The sequence below is a fragment of the Centroberyx gerrardi genome, chromosome 15 (genome assembly GCF_048128805.1).
Source record: "Centroberyx gerrardi isolate f3 chromosome 15, fCenGer3.hap1.cur.20231027, whole genome shotgun sequence".
NCBI lineage: Eukaryota > Metazoa > Chordata > Actinopteri > Beryciformes > Berycidae > Centroberyx > Centroberyx gerrardi.
The window spans coordinates 27852327-27874898 of NC_136011.1; the positions used below are offsets into that span (position 1 = coordinate 27852327).

The 22572-nt window shown below is 41.0% G+C and overlaps 1 protein-coding gene across 1 annotated transcript in view; it reads right to left on the minus strand.

The window, feature by feature from the left end:
- The window catches only part of LOC139914645 (kinesin-like protein KIF20B), an 86827-nt gene that overhangs the window by 16101 nt on the left and 48154 nt on the right, over window positions 1-22572 (minus strand). The window contains exons 31-32 of the mRNA XM_078288646.1: window positions 17613-17713; window positions 14669-14878 (exon numbers count right to left, since the gene is read on the minus strand). Coding sequence (XP_078144772.1) covers window positions 14669-14878; window positions 17613-17713 — 311 coding nt within the window. The remainder of the gene's footprint in view (window positions 1-14668; window positions 14879-17612; window positions 17714-22572) is intronic.

Below are 22572 nucleotides of genomic sequence, written 5' to 3' on the forward strand. Positions count from 1 at the left end.
CGCCGCTGCCTCTCCACCGCGCCCACGGCCCGCATTGATCCTCCCGATCCGAGCCCCGGACCCCCGCCGAAATCTCGGCCGGATCACCGGGAACACATCGGCGCCCAGGTTCAGTTAGCTTCAGTTAGCTTTAGCTTACATGCAAACAACGGTGGATACCGGTAAACTCCTGGTGCCTGTTTGTAACTGTAGTTTGTAGTAACGTACAAGTGCCACAAGACGGCTCGGCCGGCGGAAGTCTCTGGAGCGTGCCGTCGTCGATTACCGTAATTATCGTAATGCATTGCAGTAACAAAAAAACGTCTACCTAACGTACCCCGACAGAAGCAGATCAGAAAACAAGGAGGCTTCGTACTAAAATATGAGCAAATATACTTATCAAACAGAGGGAATTAGAAATAAAGGCCTGTCTCTAATATAAGCCTGCTTCCAATAAAGGCCTGGTACCCTCTGCAGTCAAGGTAAATAAAGGCCCGGGCCACTATTAGAGGAAATACGGTATAATGAAATGTTGTATGATAATTGGACAATCACAACTATTTAAAGACATATAACTGCAGTGCAAGTGTTACTGTGCTGAAAGCATGTGCTTAATCGCTTTTTGGGTTCGACTGTCGGACTTTGCTTTGGCCCTGTAGGTGTGTATTGGAGAGCACCACTTCCTGCAGCTGAGGGGCGTGTAAAGCTCTTCAGTGAAGAAAGCTGTGAAGTTTTGAGCACAATCAATTGTTAAGACAGGAAAAACTAGGAAAAAAGGGGGGCCTGTGCCGATATGAAGATTTTACAGCACAATTATCTTTGCCAAAATTATCTCGATATACAATATAATCCCGATAATTATGAATAAAATGAAAACCTTAAAATCAGTAATGTAATATGCTTCAATTACTTAAAAACAAATTTATCATGTCAATAGCAAGACATTTCTCTTTTTTAAAGTATTATGTAAAATATTGACTTTTTGCGTTTGCAATTCAGCCTCCCAACAAGTTGGCGGTTATCACGGTGGTCACGGTAATAAAAATGTTTTTTACAGCGATATATAGTGATATTATTGTTATTGTCCTATCCCTACTTGAACATAGGTCCTCTGGTTGGAGGACGATCTCTCTATTCACAACAGCACTGCACTAACCCTTCTTAAAAAAATGAACAATAAAACTGAAAAGCGCTCCCCTCCCAGTACACGTTCCTAAATCAGATGGTTGAACATGAACCGTGTGCCATGTGAGAGCAGACCTCCATGCAGCCCTTCACAGGTTTGACTCTACCTTGCCCACATTGAGAGTTCAGGGGAACGTGTTTATTTAAGGATTATTTTTGGATCGTTTCCTATTTGATGTCTTACGATGCCCAGATGTCCAGCCCATATGGACTCATTATTCAAAGAACTCCAACACAGAATATCCATCAAGAATCCCTGACACAGCAGCAACTGAAACAAAAAAAAAAAAATAACCCACATGTCGTAGAGCTGCTGTGTGACTTCTTAGTCAGAACGAACACGCAAGAACTCTGTGCTAATTTCCCTGTAATAAGCATCACTGAGTCACTTTAAATGACATTTAAAAGTGTATGTGTAAGGAAAGAGGGTCTTGGTGAAATTTAATTTGCACAAAATCTACTTAAAACTTTAAAATGACGCAACTTTCACCTTTCAGTGTGGTACATACTCCTGAATCTGTGTCCCCTTTTCTCCACTATTGTGATGTTGTTGCATCACAACCTCAGCCAAACACACACACACACACACACAGACAGACACACACACCAAGAACACTCACCCGCTCTTGTCTAATTAATGAAGAGCTGAGGAGCGAAACCGAGAGAGATGGATGGGATGTTGTTTTCAGTTGACTGTCCTAAAAATGCAAATCCGCAAATCTGTCTGAAAGCTCTGAGGCCCTCACCGTCTCTCTCTCTCTCTCTCTCTACTTTCCTCTGTCTGTCTCTCTCTCTCTCTCGCTCTCCGTCCTGTACTCTGCCTCCCTGACCTCTCTGAGGATATATGATTTGTTGTCCTATTAATCAGCGGTGAACCTGCTCTCTGCCGGTGCTCCCGCTGGCTCGCTGCTGGATCAAGGATAGGCCAAGACCCTGCCAGCAGACAGACCCAGAAAAAGAGAGACAGAAAGAGAAAGAGAGAGAGAGAGAGAGAGAGAGAGAGAGGGAGAGAGAGAGAGAGAGAGAGAGAGAGAGAGAGAGAGAGAGAGAGATACTATGTTGTATTGAGGCCTTTCAGATGATGTAACACACCCTCTGGTGGCCACAGTGGAGATCCTCAGTTCTTGAGCAGCAGTGGCCGTGGACCGCTCATTGCATTTGTGAACGTCCCTACAGAATTGAATAGACAAACTTAATTTCTGTGCTGTTTTTGACTGGAAACTGATCTTTTCCCCACTGATACATTGCTAATGTCAGCTTGTAGAAAACCATAGTATCTGGTAGGGCTGAACGATTTTGAAAAAATATCTAATTGCGATTATTTTGACTGATATTGCAATTGCGATATGATTTGCGATATTAGAGGGAATGATACTTTTTACATCATTATTCTCATTTTCATTGAAAAACGTATTAAAATGATTATGGTGTGATTTTTGCGGGGATCTGTACCAAACAAAGATGTTTTCTTAAGTCTGTAGAATATGATGTGTAGGCAGGACATCTCTGCAGCACCACAATATTTCATTTAAAATGGTATTTTGACACACATTTCGCCTTTAACAAATATTGCGCCTCCTGCGATTTGAAAATTGCAGTAGGCCATATTGCGATTTCGATAAAATTTTGATTAATTGTTCAGCCCTAGTATCTGGTCAGTTACCATCACTGTCTCTTTGTAAACGCATCTGATTTGAGCACAAGCTAATGTATCTAGTAGAAGCTAGCGTTAGCAGTGGGTAGTGTTTGCATGTTAACATGAAAGGAAAAATCCACTCTAAAACACTTTTAACGATGTGAACGGCGATGTACGTTGCATTTCTGGGCCTATTTTGTTGTTTGGTGTATTTTTCTTATTCCCACGGGTAACTGGTCAAACAAATAAACAACATGATGTCATGTCAAGATATTTCCAGTGCAGCTACGATGTTTCAGGATCTAAAACATCAGCAGTAAACGTCAGGTTTTGGTGTCAGTCCCTCAGAATCAAAGAGCGAGGGCTTCTTTCTAGAGCCGCCATTTTGCACCAAGAGACGTTCAACAATCATACAGGGAGAAATCCATCGTAGAAGAGGCAGAGATAACACATTTTTCTCCAACGGTGGCCTCAACGGTTGCAGCCGCAAGACATGTTGCACTCTGAGCAAGAGGAATGACTCTTACTTTATCTTGGCTGGAAAAACTCGCTCCCTTGCTCTTACTAAACTATCACCATCATTAGTGCTCTGTCCACCTACATGTACTGAATTCAAGTTCAGAGGCGTTCTCTGGGGGTTGTCGAAAAGCATTCTGGGAAAACTAGGAAATTACTAACTGAACTAGAAGTAGACGAGGCAGGTTGAGGGAAAGTGGGTTCACCAATAAAGTAAATTACAACACATCACAAAATAACTCCTGGAATGCACTGAACATCACAGATTGATGACAGATAACATCGTAAGAGTATCCAAGGGTGGGATTTTCCTTTAACATTGGTTGCTTTGCTAAATGAGCCTCCTGGATAGGTAGCTAGCTAACAAAGCCAAAAACCAACAGTTTTGTTCAGGTTAACTGAGCTGACTCTTCTCAAGCTACAGAGTGTTTTAGAGTAGAGAATCCACCTTATCACACTATTCACTTTTACTTATGTTACTGAACAGACACTACAATATTCAGGTATCTCTTTTTCTTGCCAGATTGTTATATATTTAGTCGTTATTTACAGCTAATTCTCCAATGTACCTCCATGATGGCACTGCAAAGCCTCTATTGCAGGCTGTGTAACTGGAGTGGGAGAGGGACAGGGAGAAACAGCTATGTTTTATTATAGGCTAGAAAGTACAGTTCAGTAAGTACGGGCTATGTCACTTTATACTGTGTGTTTGTGTGTGTTTGTGTATGTGAATGTTAATACTAATGGCCCATGTCTACTGACTAAAGGTTTGCGAGGTTTCCCATGGTGCAACAACTTAGGCACTTTACACTGTGCGTGTGTGTGGGTGTGCATCTGATTGTTAATAATCAAAGCCCGTATTGTCTACTGACAAAAAGTTTGCAAGGTTTCCTGTGGTACAGTAAGTATAGGCCTTGGCATTTTAAAATGTGAGTGTGAGAGAGAGCGAGAGAGAGAGATGGAGGGAGAGATGCAGAGTTAATGGGTGTGTACACTAAGTACAGGCTGTGCAGTTAGACACTGCTCAGATCTCAACTCTCTCAGCAGTGGCTGTCACCGCCCTGTCAGCTCTTTCTGCTCTTTTCCCTCCTCCGTCGCTTTATATTCTCTCTGCTCCGATCCATCCAGCCTACCCACAATCCCTCCTCTTCTCCTCCTCTTTCATCTTGCCATCTCACACTTCCCTCCTCCATCGCGCCCCCCCACCGCTGCTTGCTTCCTTCCTTTATCACCCTCCTCTCCTCTTTTCTTCCACCTCTTTCATCTTATCCCCTGTCAACTCCTCTGCTGTGCTCCCTTCCATGTCTCCTTTCTCTCTCTGTCCTTCCTCCCTGCTCTCCTTTTCATTTCACTTTCTTCCTCCCTGGCTGGCATTTCTTCTCACCCTCGACCGGTCTCCCGTCAATTTATTCTTTCTGAGCCGCCTTCATCTCCCCCTCCACTTTTTTTTCCTCAATTTACTTTGACCCATTTCTCTCTCAGCTTCAAACTCTCCTTCCCCCCTTTTTTCTCCTCCTAAATTCTCTTCTCTAAATTCTACACCCAATTTTCTCCCAGGGCAAAAAAAAAAAAACGAAAACATGTTACTCCAATCTCTTTTTCTCGCCTGAATAAAAGGTTGACACGGTCATTTATATGTTGAGAGTCTCATGACCCTTGGGCCATTAACACTTCACTTAAAATATTGTATAATTTAAAATGTTCTTGTGCAAAAATGAGCGCTAAGATTAAGATGAGATGAACTCTATTGATCACAGAGTGGAAACCGGGTCATTACAGCAGCAAAGACTAGAGGTGTAGGTTGGAGAGCAAAGAGTACAAAAGGTAACGAGGAGTATAAATTAAAATACAATTAAAGATAGAGCGAACTAATGATTATTTTCATTATTGATTAATCTGCCGATCACTTTTTCGATTAATCATTTAGTTCAAAATAAAGACAGATGCCTATCACAAGTTACCAGAGCCCAAAGTGATTCTTAAAATTACTTATGGTGCATTTTCAGAGGGTCGTCATTTCACACGAGGGATCGCACTGCTTCCCCAATATCGGACGCTTGATAGGCGTGCCACAAGTTTCTATAAGTTCCTCCATGACTACAGACCAACACTTCCTGGCAACACCTGATTGGACAAACGCTTTCACTCGTTGGACCGTCTGCCCCTGCATTTCAAACTGAAAAAACATGGCGGCTTGTTTGGAAAGTTTCTCTTACATTACGAAAATAGTTCACCGCAATGCGTTTCTGAAAACATTTGAGGCGAGAAATAAGCCGAGCAGTTGCTGAATCTGTCTTCATTTTAGATCGACAACGGCTAGCTTAAAAGTTTGTACACGAGTTTCGGGAGTTTCCAGAGGCGGCTCCCAAAACTGGACGCTGGACACACCCGATTTGCATAAAGTATACTAGACCTCAACTTTATGCAAATGTGGAGCGGGCAACATGACGCACCGTCTCTCGAAACGCACCGCAGCGCTACCAGAATGCATTGCATGGCTGCTTACATAGAAAATATTCATAAGTATTCATTTTAGAATGATATGAAATGGAGAAAAGCAGCAAATTTTAGCATTTGTGAAGCTGTAACCAGAAAATGTCTAGTAGTTTTACTTGATGTACTGTATGACTAAAATGATTAATTAATTATCAAAATTATAATCGATTAATTCAATCGATGCTATGATGCTAAAATGTTTTTCCATAGCTAAAATAACAATTCCACAAGGATGGCTATCCACAATCCAGCAGATTTAATTTAATTTCCACTGATTGGAGACTGATTTGGTGGATTCATACGATGTTTTAGCTTAATTATATGCAAAGGAACTTTATTTCATTGTACTGCTCGTCTTCATATCCTCCTAGAATCACTCTGCGTTGCTGTCACTCTGTCAACAGTCAGCCTCCCATTCACTGGCAATGGAACAGAAAAACGAAAGTCTTTTTTTATTTCTGCCTTTGCAAGAGATTTGTTCACGTTCATAAATGTTGCCTGAACCGTCCCAGATCCTCAGAATAAAATCTGATGTAAAGTCATGTCAGTTCAGTTTTGTCGCATACCCCCCCCCCCCCCCCCCCATGCGCACACACCCCTACCTCTATTTTTGTGGGCTTTTCATTTCACCTCCCTCCCCTCTATTCCTTTTCCAATTCTCTCTCTAAAACCCGGGCCAGTCAGCAGAATGGCAGTCATTAATGGAATTACTTTGGGGTTTTCACTGCAGAGCTTTCACCCCTATAAATACCCCCACTGCTGGTTTCAAAAGAGAACACATCTTAATACTAGCTCAGTACAGGGAGAGTGAGTCAAAAAAAAAAAAAAAAAAAATACAGATTAGTTGCACTACATGTTGGCTTGTTAGAGGAACACAGCCTAACATGTTTCAGAAGATATATGCACATCACTCGGGGCATCACAGGGAAAATACATGGGCCTTTCTTTTTTGATACAGACCTACAGCGTAAAGAGGCACGCTCTCTCTTTCCCCTCTTGCACCATCTTAAAACCATCTTCATCTTTAATTCAACAAAGTTGGCATTCGATGGACCAGGACAATCACTGTGTTAAGATGCTTTTGGGGACACCCAAACACTCTTCCATTACGGTTTTTGCGACTGACTGCTCTGTAACACAGAAGAGGTGTGATATAATAAGGGTATGGCGTACTTCTCACTGCTTTAGGTCTTTTGAGATGCTGGCAAAAGGCAGGAAAACAATGTATGTACAACTATAGATGCGGCACGCACTTAATCACTAACTTGACAGACTAACTTGTTTCAATTAGCTTTTGTTCCAGTTTCTTATAACGTCAGTAAAAACGGAGCGAATATCTCTCGCACCGCTGCATCTGCAGTTTGGCTCATCCTGTTCCTAAATGGCTTTCTCTCTCAGTCCCATCTCAAAACAATCATCATTAGGGATGCACATTTTCAGAAATTTCCTTAATCGATCGTCGGTCACGTTAATGACCAATTAATCGATTAATCATGATGTAAAAAGCAGCTTTTGACATAGAAAATAGAAAATAGAAAATGCGTGTTTTTACACCTGTCTTTAGGCCGACTCAACAAGTTACTCAACCAAGCATAATTCAAAAGAGTCGGGACCCCCGACAACGGACATCAGTGTTTCCCACAGGCTGAAAATGTTCTTTGGTTAATTACTTTAAATTGTCTTTACATTGTGTCCAACGGAACCAACTGGTGGAATATGCAATGAAGTCTCTGCACTGCACTCATGTTAACTTTCTGAGTGTTGAGCAGCATTAGAATTGTCCGATTGAAAAGTATCAAGTTCCTCTTTACCGTTACAACACATGCGAGTTCGGAGAAATTGTGGAATTTTATATTTTTTTACGAACGTTTTCAGAACGGGAGACGGACTGTCAAGTTGAGTACAGAGCTACTGCATCACCAAATGACAGACATGACGCGCACATTAGACGCATTACAGAGCGATTTAGATCAATTTCTATACATCGATTAACTTTTTATGTTGTGTCGGCCGTGCCGATATTGTGGCGCTACCACAGTTTATGTATTGGAAACAACGGCACGACAATCTACTGGTTTATTTAAGAATAAGAGCGTATCTACGTGGTCAGGGATGAGTCCAGTGCAGCCTGGTGACAGTCAGTCCATCCTGAAACACACGCTCCGGGGGAACAGCTGTCCCGGGTCGGGAGGCACAAATAGTGTCGCGCCAACTTCGCCAGCCGGGGGAATGCATTCTCTTTCATTGTGCGTGTAGAGGTGCTGTATTTCAACTTTGTATTACAATGTTTACAATGAACACTGTTGTCTTTTCGGGTGTAATGCTTCCGCCGGCTTGCTTGGCTTTCTTCTTCCTCTGTATAGGCGGTGAAAGTTAAATTGCGCCCTTGTGGCGGTAAATCATTTTGATTAATCGATCGTCAATTAATCATTAACATCCCTAATCATCATCTTTTATTCAATGAGGATGGCTTTTACATGACTACAGCAACCACAATCACTGCTCCTTAATACAGAAGAGGGGACATCTGCCTTCCCGTTATTACTATGGACAGATGTTTTTTGCAGTGTATGAATGTACTGATTCTCTGGCCTTATCAACTGGCACTTTGATAATTGCATGTATGGTACATGATGTGATGAGTTGTTATGCGTTTCACATCACCGCTTCACCAGGTTGACTCATCCTGTTCTTAAACGGCCCCTTCATCCCATCTCAAAGCCATGTTCATCTTTTATTCAGTGAGGTCGGCATGAAGATGGTCACTGTGTCTAAATGCTTTTGGGAGAGACAAACCCCAGTGATATAACTAAGGACAATAATTTTTCCCAAACACAGATAAAAGGGTAATCCAATATGAGTGCAATATCCTGTGTACTGCTGTGGGTCCATGAGGTGCTAGAAAACTGCACAAATGTCAATATGAACTGTAGGTTTGGAGCACACATATTCACTCATATACAGACTTGTTTCAATTAACTTTTTCTATTTTTCAAATTGCCAGTAATAACACTGGAGTGACCAACGTGTTTTGCATGACTGCATCGCCAGTTTGGTTTATCCTGATCCTAAACGGCTTTCCCCTTGGTGCCATCTTAAAACTATCTTCATCTTTTATTCAGTAAGGTTGGCTTTCCATGGAATGAAGACGTAGAAAGAAAGATGCTTTTGGGAAAGCCTCACTGCTGCATTCAGAATGTCCCTCTTCCATTTGTACAACACTGTGCAAAACAGTGTTGTTAGATTTTCAAAATCATGTAAGGAAATAGTAGCTAGTAATTATTTGACAGAATATTGCAGTTGCGATTTAAACTGCGATTCATATTATCACAAGTTTTTCTTGTCATCGATTTTTTTAGAACTTTAAAATTGTGTAAAGAAAAGTGATTTTGTTAAAAAAAAAAATGTCAGTGTGCAGGATTTACTGAGTTTGAGTATGATGAAAGGTTTTCACCAATACTGTACTTGATTCATGGACCAAAGATTACCCAGAGCTCGAAAAAACCTCATTGGCCGTCTCGTACACCCCTAAAATCCATTGGCCTTTCCAGTGTTAATACAGAAGAGTGCTGATTGGTTTTCAAACTGTTATTACTATGGATAAGCATTTTTTCTCCTATTAACTCTTCCTCTGGTGTTAAACTGATGTTTGTCTGCCTGGTACAGGACAGTCAAGACTTTGATCTAAACTGAATCGGCTTTATCAATTTTACTTTTTTCAAACGTGTCAAAAGCCAACACCCATTCTGACAGTTTGCATGGGGTGCATACCCTTGCCTCGGGCAACAAAACATTATTCAGGCAGACTTGTTGTGATTCAAGGTGTGAACATTGCCCAGTACTGCCAAAAAGCCCCTGAGCAAGGGCACCTAACTGACGTATATCTACCAACCTGCACCAGCCTGGGAGCGGCACATTAGCTAAGATCAGGTAAATCAGGTAACAGAAAGTCCTTATCCTGGTCAACGTCATAATTTGACAATGGGGCTATGCTTGTATACAGGAATAATCGTGTAGCACAAACATTTATGATGGAAGGTACAAACTCAGGGTTCCTACGCTCACTTGGACATAAAAATTCAAGGACTTTTCAATGACTTGAAGGTGTTGTTTGGTGAAATTCAATATTCAAAACTGGCATGTTTTGGAGTAAGACATGACATCAGAGGCCTCATTTTTTACTCATCACCTTGTCAAGTCAAGGAATCATGGTGAAATCCTTCATTTTAAAACGGCTGCTATATCAACACACATATCCCTTACATTGTTTTCCTCAGGATGTGAAGGTCTTATTTTGTTTTTCTCAAATCCACAAACTTTCAAGGATTTTGAAAGCCAGCGGGAACCCTGCACACTCGATACTCCCTGTGGCACACCTGCTTTCACCTGACCTCGCCCTTCCCTAACACCTCTAACATGCAAGCCAGGTTTCTACATACAGCAGGCGCTTCTGTGTATTGACAGATGCCTTCAGGTTGGCTGGGAAATGGCAATTGGATAAAAAAAGTATAACACAGCGGACTATAACTGTGCATTCACAAAAGCAATACTTTCCGTTGGCTTATTTAATCAACTGACTGCTAGCTGTAGTGTCGATGGTGTTGCAGTGAAAGGGACAGAGAGTAATGCCAATGTGTGAATGGCTGCTGATGGGTGTCGGCTCAAATTTCAACAGCAGCCAACTTTTCAGTGCCGACAAACAAGGTAACGAGGCAACTGTATCTCCGGTTCTAGATATTGAAACAACTTCTGGCCAATGCTTATTTGAGTTGCTTGTGATGTGAATGCATGGAAGGCACAAAATATGGGAGAAAAAAAAATTGCTGGTCATCACTGTTTGCACCACTGCTCATTTACATTGCCTGAAATAAATACCCATGACCTTTAGATCAGAGCGTTGCGGTCAGTTTCAGAGCTGCTAGGCTCTTCCATCAAGTTCATCGTAACCATGACTATCAAACAAAACACTGTCTACTGTATTTGCCATTTTTATACTATCATTATACGGTATATCATTTTGTTGTTCTGATTTGCCATGAACAAAGTTATTATCTGATTCAGCGATGGAGTTTTGACTGCAAAAATGTTATCAGCAGTAAACTTAAAGTCGAGATGAAATGAAAAATGCATTTTTAACCCTTTTAGAGCACATCCCCGGTCATATTGTACACCTATTTAACAATATATGCCAAATTTTTTTTTACAAAAAATCCATTTCTTCGTATTCTTATATCAAAATCCAATCATGTTTTCTTCCTGTAAAACAAAATATGCCGTGTGCTTACGTAAGCATGAACCAACCAATTTCAACCAATAATATCATGACATCCACCCATCAATCATTCTTCAACCTGTAGCTAGCCACACCGGTCATATAAAACCAAACTTCACCGTTTCTGGGTCGTAGCTGACAGAGCAGTATGGAGAGAGATAGGAAGAGATGTGTGTTTGGATATCAGTGGGCAAAAACTTTGTTTTCATTTCCAAAACAATGTCGCTGAGGTCTAATTCATTCATCTCTACCTTGTCCTCCTCCTGATCTAACAACAGGTGAGGGAGGTGTGTGTGGAGCCAACAGTCCTCTGTAGCGCCGTATCGCGCTAAACTCTAAGCCCCGCCCACTGTTTAGCGGTCCAATCAAATGCGAAGGATTTGATTTAAATCCCTCTTGTAACTGTACACCGCTCAAATATTCCGTTTCACTGGGAAATACATCACAGTACAGAAGCTAAAGACGCTATAACTTCTGTTTCAGTGGGACTTTAAGACACTGAGCACATGCTGAACGAAAGATTACCTGCATACGGTGTTTTCATGTCTCAGTACTCCGCATATATGAACACATCCCGGGTAAATTAGGCAGAATGTTTTGCCACATGGGATAATTTGGAAACTAGGGAAATATTGTGTTGACATGACTTAATGATGTAATATTCAATCTTTATGTGCATGTAAGAAGACTTTAATGTAGTTGTATCTGGTGCCACAGAGTGGAATAATTTGCCGGTTACCATTTATAAATATCCAGAACCTGCTGGGCAGAATATAAATCCCTGGCTCATATAAATCATCTGCTCTTTGCTCGGGGATATCTTTTTAATTTTTGGGAGAATACACTGCACGAGTAGAAATAATGAGCTGATGTTTGAAATACTACGTTCGCCATCATCTTGCTATCCTTGACAGTTCTTTAAATGCAGGCATGATATGTGCGTTTAATTTGCCGAAGAAAGACAGGAAAAAAAGGAAAGAAAAAAAATCCTTGTGAAAATGAACAGAAATGTACTTTATCAGTTCTGAAGCAAAGGGAATAGTACAAGCTGAAACCGGTGGTACCCTTTGCAGACTGAGACAGAGGAACAGAGATGTGACAGGTGAACTGCACCCGACCCTGTGTTCCTCTGACTGGGGTGCTTGTTTCATGTGTCCTATGGGGGGTGTGTGTCTGTGTATGTGTGTATTTCTTTGTACATGGTGTGTGTTTTCGTTCATCTATATGTGATGGGTGTACGCGTGTGCTTTGCCCTTAACTGCCAGCTATATTTAAGTGCAAGTATGTGCTTCTGTCTCAGCATGGTGTGTGTGTTCTGTGGTAGGTGTGTGTGAGTGCGTGTGTCTGTGTGTGTGTGTGTGTGTGTGTGTATGCATTCATAGAAAGTGTGTGTTCCTCTCTCTGAGTTGTGTGGGTGTATGTGACTATGCATGTGCTTGCATTTGCATGTGTCACTTGCCTTTGGGGGCCAAATGTAGCAGAGGAATTAGCCTACTTCCCTCGCGTTAGTCGAAACAAACAAATTAACATAAGTGCAGCTCCTCTGCCGCATTCAATGAAATTCTAGCGAGGCAGTGTCCTGAAAACCACCCTTAACCTCTTCACCCCCAGCGCAGCTTCACTCTTCTTTAAAAGTCTCGCAGTCTGGACTCGTATCCACGGAGGCTCTTAAGTCGAGTCGTCCGGGATTCGTTTTCAAGACGAAGTGTGACAAGTAATTGGTTTCACAGAACATCCGTAATATCAAGGGCCGGTTCACATGAGATGAAAACTCTTGAGATGAGTGGCTTGTCAACCTTGCTACTTGTGCTAGTCACACACTGCCTACACAGTGTACACATTGTATTTGCTGGGCTCTAGGCAACTGCCTAAAGCTGCTGTAACAGGTGTTCGATCTATTTTTGGGATTGATTTTACCTGAATTACACATCTATTGTGTAATTATGTACATGCTATAATTATGTTTTGCTTTTTATGGTGCAGTATAGAGCTGCAACGATTAATCGATCAGTTGTCAACTATTAAATTAATCGCCAACTATTTTGATAATCGATTAATCGGTTTGAGTAATTTTTTAAGAAAAATACGTCAAAATTCTCTGATTCTAGCTTCTTAAATGTGAATATTTTCTGGTTTCTTTACTCCTCTGTGACAGTAAACTGAATATCTTTGGGTTGTGGACAAAACAAGACATTTGAGGACGTCATCTTGGGCTTTGGGAAACACTGATGGACATTTTTCACCATTTTCTGACATTTTATAGACCAAACAACTAATTGATTAATCGAGAAAATAATCGACAGATTAATCGACAATGAAAATAATCGTTAGTTGCAGCCCTAGTGCAGTACTTTTTAAGAAACATGCTAAAAAATATAGTTAGTGTTTTTAGTTATTATTTCTTTATTCCTGTTAGCAGTAATACAATTATTAATCCCTACTATTTTGTTGGTAAGAGAGACATCCAAACATCAAACATGTTTAAGTCAACATGGCTAAGATCATAACAGGCTGACAAAAATCCAGATGTTTATATTTAGTTCACCAACAGTCTAAAGAGACACGGTTTGAGTGGGAGTCTACGAGCGGAGTGTGTGTCAGCGTGTGTGTGATTTTTCTTCCCTACTAAGGCCGGTCCCTCTGAGTGTATCTCTGCTGTTCTATGACTGACATGACCGTTTCATTTCTCTTCAGCACTCCTATTCTTAGACAGGGTTGAGAGGAAGGAGAGGCTGGAGCTGGGATTAGTACTTTCACCTGCTGCTTCTCCACTTCCCATGTGTTTCTGCACAGGTAAATACTGTATGTGCTTTCTTATTGTATTAGAAAGAATTTTTGTGATGTTGCCCTGCTTGAGAACTTCTTCACCCTTTACCTTCCCCTCCGACAAAAACTTCCATTACATGCATTTTTAGGCCACTACATCATTTTAAAACCAGTGCGAACGTATTAAGAGTAATGTCACCACATCACCAGTGTGTGTGTGCTCATGTACATCTCTATTGATGTAGTGCCACATTTGCAACTGCTATTGTACTGTTGCTCCATCCCCAGGAGTAAATGTTGAGGAAATCCTGCATTACTAATGCAGGATTGATGCAGGCGGAGAGCAAAGCTCAACGTGCTTCCCCAAGGAGCACGTGTGAAAAATTTACAAGCAGGATGTGTGAAAATAATTGAAAATGCCCATCTTTGAATCTCATGTCGCTAATTTGTTCTTTTTTCACTTTTGTAGGGTGCACTTATGTTTAGGAGTATATGCTGCTAAAAATCTGTGGGGACAATGATGTAGACATGGGTGCATAGAGTTGCTTTCATTTGCACCATTTTTGTAGTAGGACACAAAAATAGCTGCAGATAAGAGCTGTATCAAGGAAAGGATCTACGTATATAAGTCTCTATTCAATCAATTAAAAATTTAAACCTTAATGCATTTATTTTAAATTATATCTTTAGTTTGGATACAACGTGCTGTTCATACCAAACAATTCAATATTTACATTTCAACAAACCCTTCTTCCAAAATTAAACAAACTGAGCCCAACTTATAGTGACTGTGTGTGTGCTGCTGTTCTTGTTTTTACCTTGTCCATCTCTGTGCTCTTCCTCTTGCGCGCTGAGCGGGTGATTTTGACGGTGACGGAGCTCTCTTCCCCCTGGCGTCGCAGCGCCATGCGGTTGGGCTGCAGCGGGCTGAAGGAGATCTCCAGCTCGGGCTTGGGGAAGCGGCTGGTCCTGCCGTTCTCCGTGGAAATCTCAGAGGAGTCCAGCACCGACGGATAGCCAGCTGAGCCCTGTGCAAACACACATGGTGCGGAGGTTAAGGGTCACTTAATGGCCTCCCAAGTGAGAAATCTGTCTTTGTCTGAGGATACATGCTGGCCTGCTGGTAAACAGAAGGTCACAGGTTTGATCTCTGTGACCTTCTCCCCATAAGCCAATTTCACAGGGTAAGGCGCATCTGTAGCTCAGAAGAATCATACAAGGAACAGAGTACACAGCTAAAGAAAAGATTAAGAGATCGTGGATACAAAGAAACTGTTTTCAACAAAGCAGAGGACAGAAAACACAAGAAGATTGTCTCAACCCATCTTCCAAAAAAGTTACCAAAAACCCCATCCAATGTATCCTACGCTACTCCTCACAAGCAAACCAATTTCACAATATAATTAAAAAACACTAGCACATCTTGAATGCGGACCCATCTTTGGGTAACACCTTCAGATCCCCTCCACGGATGATCTATAGGCGAGCCTCCAACATAGGCGATATGGTAGTTCACTCAGACTTGGCACCAAAAAGACCCCACAATTTCTTGGACAACCTACAAGGCAACTTCAGATGTAACTCATGTATGCAATGTAACTTCACAGCAAGAAGCACCCACTTTAACCATCCACTCAACGGTAAAGCCATTGAAATAAAAGGCAAAATCACATGCTCTACCACCGATGTGGTCTACATGCTGAAGTGCCCCTGTGGACTAGCTTATGTGGGCAAGACGAACAGAGCATTAAAGACCCGCATAGCAGAACACCGCAGTACCATACGCACAGGTGATGTAAAGAGCCCTGTTGCTAGACATTTCAATGAATTAAACCATCCTGTGGCTTCTCTCCGCTACACAGGTATCGAGCAAGTTCTCTCACAAAGAAGAAAAGGAGACATAGAAAGATGTCTTCTCCAACGAGAACTTTACTGGATATATCATCTTCAAACAAGGGCCCCTCGCGGTCTGAATGAGGACTTCTCCATCAAACCCTTCATATGAATGATAATGACCATTAGTGGTTCAAGCATGAGTTTCAATGTCTAAAATATTGCCTCTGAGATAGTCTCTCTCCTTTTCTTGTCTTTTTTGTCTTTTTTATATTACTATTCTTCTTTGTTGATTTACTTTTTCGATAACCTATTAAGATAATTTCTTCTCTCTCTCTCTCTCTATATATATATAGTTGTTGTTTCACTATTTTTGGGGGTAGGGGGAAAAAACTTACATCTATGACCAGTGAATCATGAGATTGTAGTACCCCTAAGAACTTTCCAATATGGAACTAACAGGCCACATGAATATAAATAAAACATGAATATAAATAAATAGGCCCATCTTTAGACTGTGAATGTTTTTTTGATATGTATAGTATGCTACCTACTTAGGTGTATTATACTCAAATATAAATTTATTGGGTTTATTTCTAGCGATGGTTAATCAGGATTTCCGGGTTATTATTATTTTTTTTACATTTTTTCTTTCTTTATAGAGATTTCATTGGTTTTTCTATGACCACACCTATGGGTGGGACGTATATCCATTCTGTAAATGAGGAACACCTGAACCTGTCTGATTCATTGCAAAAACCTACCTGATGAAGAGCCCATGAGGGCTTGAAATGTTGTATTTTTAAATGTAGATTAAAGTAAGCAAAATACTGGGAGCTGCCACAGTGTTGCAAGTCTTTTTGAATTTGCATGAAGTAACTATTTCGACTCAGCACCTGGAAAAGAGATGTGCGTGTGTTCACTCTGACTCTGACCTCTTCTAGTGAAATGCTACATGTATGTGAAGAAACAAAGTCCTATTAACAGTGTGTGTAATATGGCAACTGAACTGCGCTTAAATTCTTCAATAAAATGAATTTACATGAATGTACACAGGGCAAGAAATGTATGTAAAAATATACCCATCATATCAGCCTAAATCCTTTTTTTTTTTTTTTTTTTTTTTAAAACCTTTTTGCACAAATTAAAATCTGGTGTCGGGCACGGTCACTGGCGGAAAATCTTCTCCGCCCACAGAAAGTGACGAAATAGTGACACTTAGGAGTGAAATCCACACCGTCTCCTAAACAGCAGTAAGCTGCCTAGTACGGCTTTAAATAAATCACATCGGAGTCTTTTCAGAACTTGGCTTCTACCTACTTCTTATTTTAGTTAGCCACCATTCAGCATCCAGGAAGGTGCCACTGGCAAGGTTCATCTACATTGCCCATACTAAAATTCCCTACTTTTCCAGCACTCACTGATTCATCACAGCGGCTGCTAAAATAACTAATGGTAGTATATAGAGTTCTAGCTCAGGGGGCAAACACTGGTGAAAATTGAGACTATTTCAAGTATCTCTTTTGTATTTTCTAAACTTTAACCACCCTGGAAATTGTCAAAAGATTTTTTTAAACTTCTTTTGAATTTTTGAAACTTCTCTCCAGACCTGTGTAGGACAAACTGGGCCAATCTCATTAAATACAGCAGTGAAATAACAATAATGTACCAGTACATTATCATTAACTGAGTACTACTGACAGAGATGTGGGCATTCTTCCCTCTGGACATGGATCAAATACAACTTTTTTAATTATCCTATAAGTGGATTAGTAACTGCTTATCTCAGGGTTTTTTAAACTTTTTGGCTTGTGACGCATTAAAAGGATTTTGATCACGATTCATAATGTATGTATATTACAGACCTACCTTTCCATAATTCGGGTCATCTTGTGACCCCTCAAAATCACTTCACAGCCCCTAGCTTACCTGACTGCTGACCGACGCTCTGGCATCCCTCCTCCCTCCGGACGTCCTGTTACTGGTCTCATTGTGGGGTTTCCCACCCACCACAGCAGGGCTCTCTTCGCCTGTAGCCTGTCACAGACAGCAGTAGATATGGAGAACACATTTGGGAAGATAGTATTAAATTGTTGGTATTAAACTGGGAATGATACAGTGTATAAAAACAACAGACAACGTACCTGGTCAGCTCTGCTAATGCAATAACCGCCATTAACCGCTATATGAAAGCACTTTGAACTGCATTCAATGTATGAAAATGTGCTATATAAATACACTTGCTTGCTTGCTATTAAAAGTATGGTTCAACACTGACTATGCTTTTAAGAGGCACAAAGTAAGGTTTTTCCTGCCCCATAACACAAAATGACCATAATGTATCAGTTGGGGTTTGATAGAGCTGTTGATCAATACCAACGGCTCAACGATTCCTTTGCCAGGTGCTGAGATTTCTAGCTTTCAAAACTCACTTGGCCTGTATTCTATTTTGGAATAAAAAACTGCCCACCCATTCCCAATCCCAACTGGCATGTTCAGCTGCTCAGTGATGGAGCTTGGTGCTGCACACAGCGACCTGCATCACAAGACGTTTCAGCCATGAGGGCTGAAAAGTTTCATTCTCAAGCCAAAAAGGCAAATGACAAAGCATTATTACAGTATGTTGCATGGTGATATATCATGTCTTCAATATGTTTCTGTTGGAACTCCACTTACAAAAAAAGTCTCATGTGAAAATGTGAATTCAAAGCACATGTGCTTTCTGGACATGTTGATTTGTACATGTGAACATTTTTTGTCACGGTGTATTCTAACGTCACGTCACGTGACACTTTTTACTTCAGATGTAAACATTTCAATTTCTAGATTTTGCCACATGTGAACATTTTTTTTCATATTTTCACCTGCCATTCAATGTGTCAATATTTGTTTCACATGTGAAAACCTGATTTAACAGGTAAAGAGACAATTCGCAGGTGAAAATGTCGAAATTTCACATGTTCACGGAGGAAAACCAGCATATGTCCAAAAAGCACATGTGCTTTGAATTCACATGTGGGTTTTCACATGTGACTTTGTGCTCTAATTAGCTAGCTTATTGTTTCTATTGCGGAAATGTGATTTTATTACGTGTCAAAGGCCGCTGTAGGTCAAGGAGACAGGAGGGGTGAGAGGGTGGAGGGTGAAGGATGGGCAAGAGAGCTGTGTAGGAGGCAAGAGTGTAGGAAGCATAGGAAGCATAGGAGACACAGGGACACAGGGACACATGCCCTACAACACTGCAGCAAAACTGTCCCCCATGGGGCCGCACAATAACGCATTAGTAATCAGCGGAACTAACATATAACTACTGGTATGTTCCCATGTTACTTCTTTATATGAGCATACATAATTTATTAGCATTATAATTACCAGTGGCTACCAGAGAGGTAATGAACACATAAACTGACATCATGATAAATTAAACAGTCTATTAATGATGTGGTTCTTGATTCATTCATTGGTGCCTAATCACTTACCAGCATATTACCCCCAAAAGGTAGTGAGTAGCTAACTAATACATCAATTAGTGGTTAATCAATGATTAACTACATAATTAAACATTAACTACTGAAGGGCAGCATATAACTGAAGGAGATAAACTCCAAACCCCAAGCTGTTTACTGTCAAACTGCTGTCTTCGGTGCACTCTCCATTTTCTAAACATAGGAAAAATGTTCACTTTGAGGATGGAGAACACCTGAGGACGTTGTATAAATAAATCAAGTAAAAGGGAGGCGGCCCAGCAGGCAAAAGAGCAATTTATATACTCACGACTTTATGGGTTTGAGCCTAGTGCATGAATTTTGTTCCTCTCTTTCTTTCTTTTTTACAGTCACTCTCCACTGTATAATAGCTAATACATCCAAAATAAGCTTAAAAAAAGATAAGACAAAAATAAGCATTAAAAAAAGGAAAACAGGGGATTGTAGCTTAACTACAAAGCAAACAAACCAAAAACAAACCACCTCCTCCCCCAGGCTCTGATCTCTGTTCTGTGCTCTGACCTGATAACTCCTGGCCTGAGTACAATTGAAAAACAAACAACAACGATGAAAAATTAAAATATACAAGGGGGCAAAACTGTGTTCTCTCGCTCTCTGACTCGTTTTCTCTTGGTTTCTCTGACCTGCCATCCCCAGGCATCTAACAATACCAGTAAAAACCAACAATAACAGCGAAGCTATTTATTATTAACCTTTATTTAAAGCTGAAATATGCAACTATTTTCACATCAAAACAACTATAAATAAATAGGATATATTGCACATCATCAGTGCATGTCTGTCTGTGATCCCGTGTGTAAATGCCTAAATCCACCTGATCGTCTGAAATTGGCTGTTCAATGATATTTTGGACATTTTGGAGCATATACCATCTGCTGTAGGTGTGGACACTGAAGAGCTGGTTGTGGCTATCAAGGTGAGGCTAGCAGCCACAGAGCAGGAAGCCATACCAACAACAATGGAGGAAAACAGTAAGAAACGAACCAACAGCGAAGCAAAACATGTAGCAGACAAAACCTGTACAAAAACATGGTGAGCATCGCTGTTGCTTTTTTTTAATTGTCAATTGGTTGTGTTCACTGTCTGCTTCTTCACGTTGGGTACACCAACTAATAATGTTACACTGTCATTGCTTTGTTTTTGGCTAGTTTTCATTTTATTTGGCAAATAACTGTCCTTGTTAATTGAAATAATTAATCAAGTACATAATAAAGTAAATATAACTGGCCTACGCTGCCTTCCCTCTACTCCGATTGGTTCACGCTTCACCGCATCATCAGAGTGTGGAAAAAAGTCGAAGCTTCTACATTTTACACGCTGGCATGTCGCCGGCTTCCTTTGACAATTAATGACTTGACATTTTTCATGACATGACTAGGGCTGGACCCGAATATTCGACTATTCGGATATTCGTTCGTTGGGTAGGTATTCGGTTTTCAATTTTGGGATTCGGATATTGTTTTTTTTAATGTAATTTTATACGTAATGATCGCTGCTTGGGTGTCTATATAGTGACGTCACACTTCCGCTCTTGCAGAGTCAGAGCTTGACCTTTATCACAACAACGTCTGTACTTAATAAAACTACAGCTGAAGTATGAAGTTTTTCGTCTGGTGTTCATCTCTTCACGGCTCCCCGGAGATCATCCACATCTCTACAAATGGCGCCCGAACCGTGTCGTGATCAGCTCGGATTTAAGCTCTGGCCACTCTGTGAGTGAGGTCGGACTGTTGTTTGAGGTCAAGTGGATTCAGCGTGGTTGCCGTGGATTGCTATCTCCGCGCTATGACGGTGTCTCAGTGGATATAAACGGTGCTAAGCTACATTTTCCTTGGCTGCTAACTGAAGGAGCTAAAAGACCGCTAGCTGGCTGGTTGCCAAGAGGTTGCCGCTGAGTTTGCGATCCCGTTTTGGATGAAGCTTCGAATATTTGCTGTTGATTACTACCGAAGCTCCGGAGCCCAAAAAATGGTATTCGGGACAGCCCTAGACATGACATAACATCAGACAGCTCATCAAGATTAGTGACAAGTGTTGGGGCAGGAACTTCACCAACTGAGGGGGAGGAGGGTGGGACTAACAACACACTTCACTGGCTCAAGGCAAAAAGTTGCATATTGTAGCTTTAACCAGACACGCTGACTGAGAACAAAGGGTGGATTACTACTATACACAGATCCACACCTGAGGGCTTCTACTGTTGGCCAATGAGCTCCAGTGGGACACTTTGGGGATTCGCAAGGTTTACAATGGCTCTGTCACCGACCAGATTATCCAAGCCAGCCAGGGGAAGTGAAAGCCAAATGGCTCTTTTAGCAAAACATTTCCTTTATATACTGAAAAGCAACGAAAACAAACAAAACAAACATGAAAAGATATAAAAGAAACAATGCTAGGCAACAACAACACCCTGAGGGCAGGAGAGCTTGTTACCAAACAAGAGTGGAAAAAACAACAAAAAACTACAAAGGGAAGAGAAAGCAATGAGGCTATACACTCTCAGGACAATTCCTTCAAAAACTGTACTTCGGGAACTTCGGGATGGGACAGAAAATAGGTCACAGGGCCCGTTAAGCCCCTTTCACACTGATGAAAGAAGCTGGCTTGAACCCGGCTTATTGTCGGCTCTGGGTTCTGTGTGAAAGGGTCAGAGCAGCAAGCCGGCATACATTGTTATAAGGTGTACAATATATCACGAAGATAACCAATCAGAAACTACCATATGCCATCACGTATGTTTACTTACTTACTAGCTGAGAGGCTTGAACTCCTTTTTAGCGTGACATCTTCTCCTAGCTGTGGTTTTTATAGAAGCCTCGTCTGCATTACTAGTAGCTGTAAGCATAACTTCCATTGCCTTATCCCACTTTTTAAAGAAATAAGATATTTAAAAAGTAAACAAAACTTCTATAGTCGACGCCATCTTTAACAGCTGATCAGTGTAAACAAATGCTTGTGTGTGTCTTCTGCTGCTTAGCAACAAAAGCAGTGGTGATTTGTGTGTGAAAGGGTACAAGCCGGCAAATTGATGGCTTGCTAAAGGCAGTGGGAATGGGTTTGCAACGAGCAATGCTGCATTTCCAATAACATTCCACCCCAAAAATTACAAGCAGTTTACACAGCAGGCTCACAGTGGGGACAGCTGTCGCATTAATGTGAATATTTGACAACTTCACTAAAAGAAATTTGAACAGGGTGAAATGCAAAAAAGCACTCCTATTTATCAGGGGCATTTTTTCCACTTCATTTTTAAACTCACAAGCATTTTACAAACTTTGATGAGGCATTTTTGCAGAGCCCGTATTATTTCTGACCCCGAATGGTTCTCTTCCATTCAAAGTACACATGAACTGAATTGATAAACACTTAAAAACAAACTGATG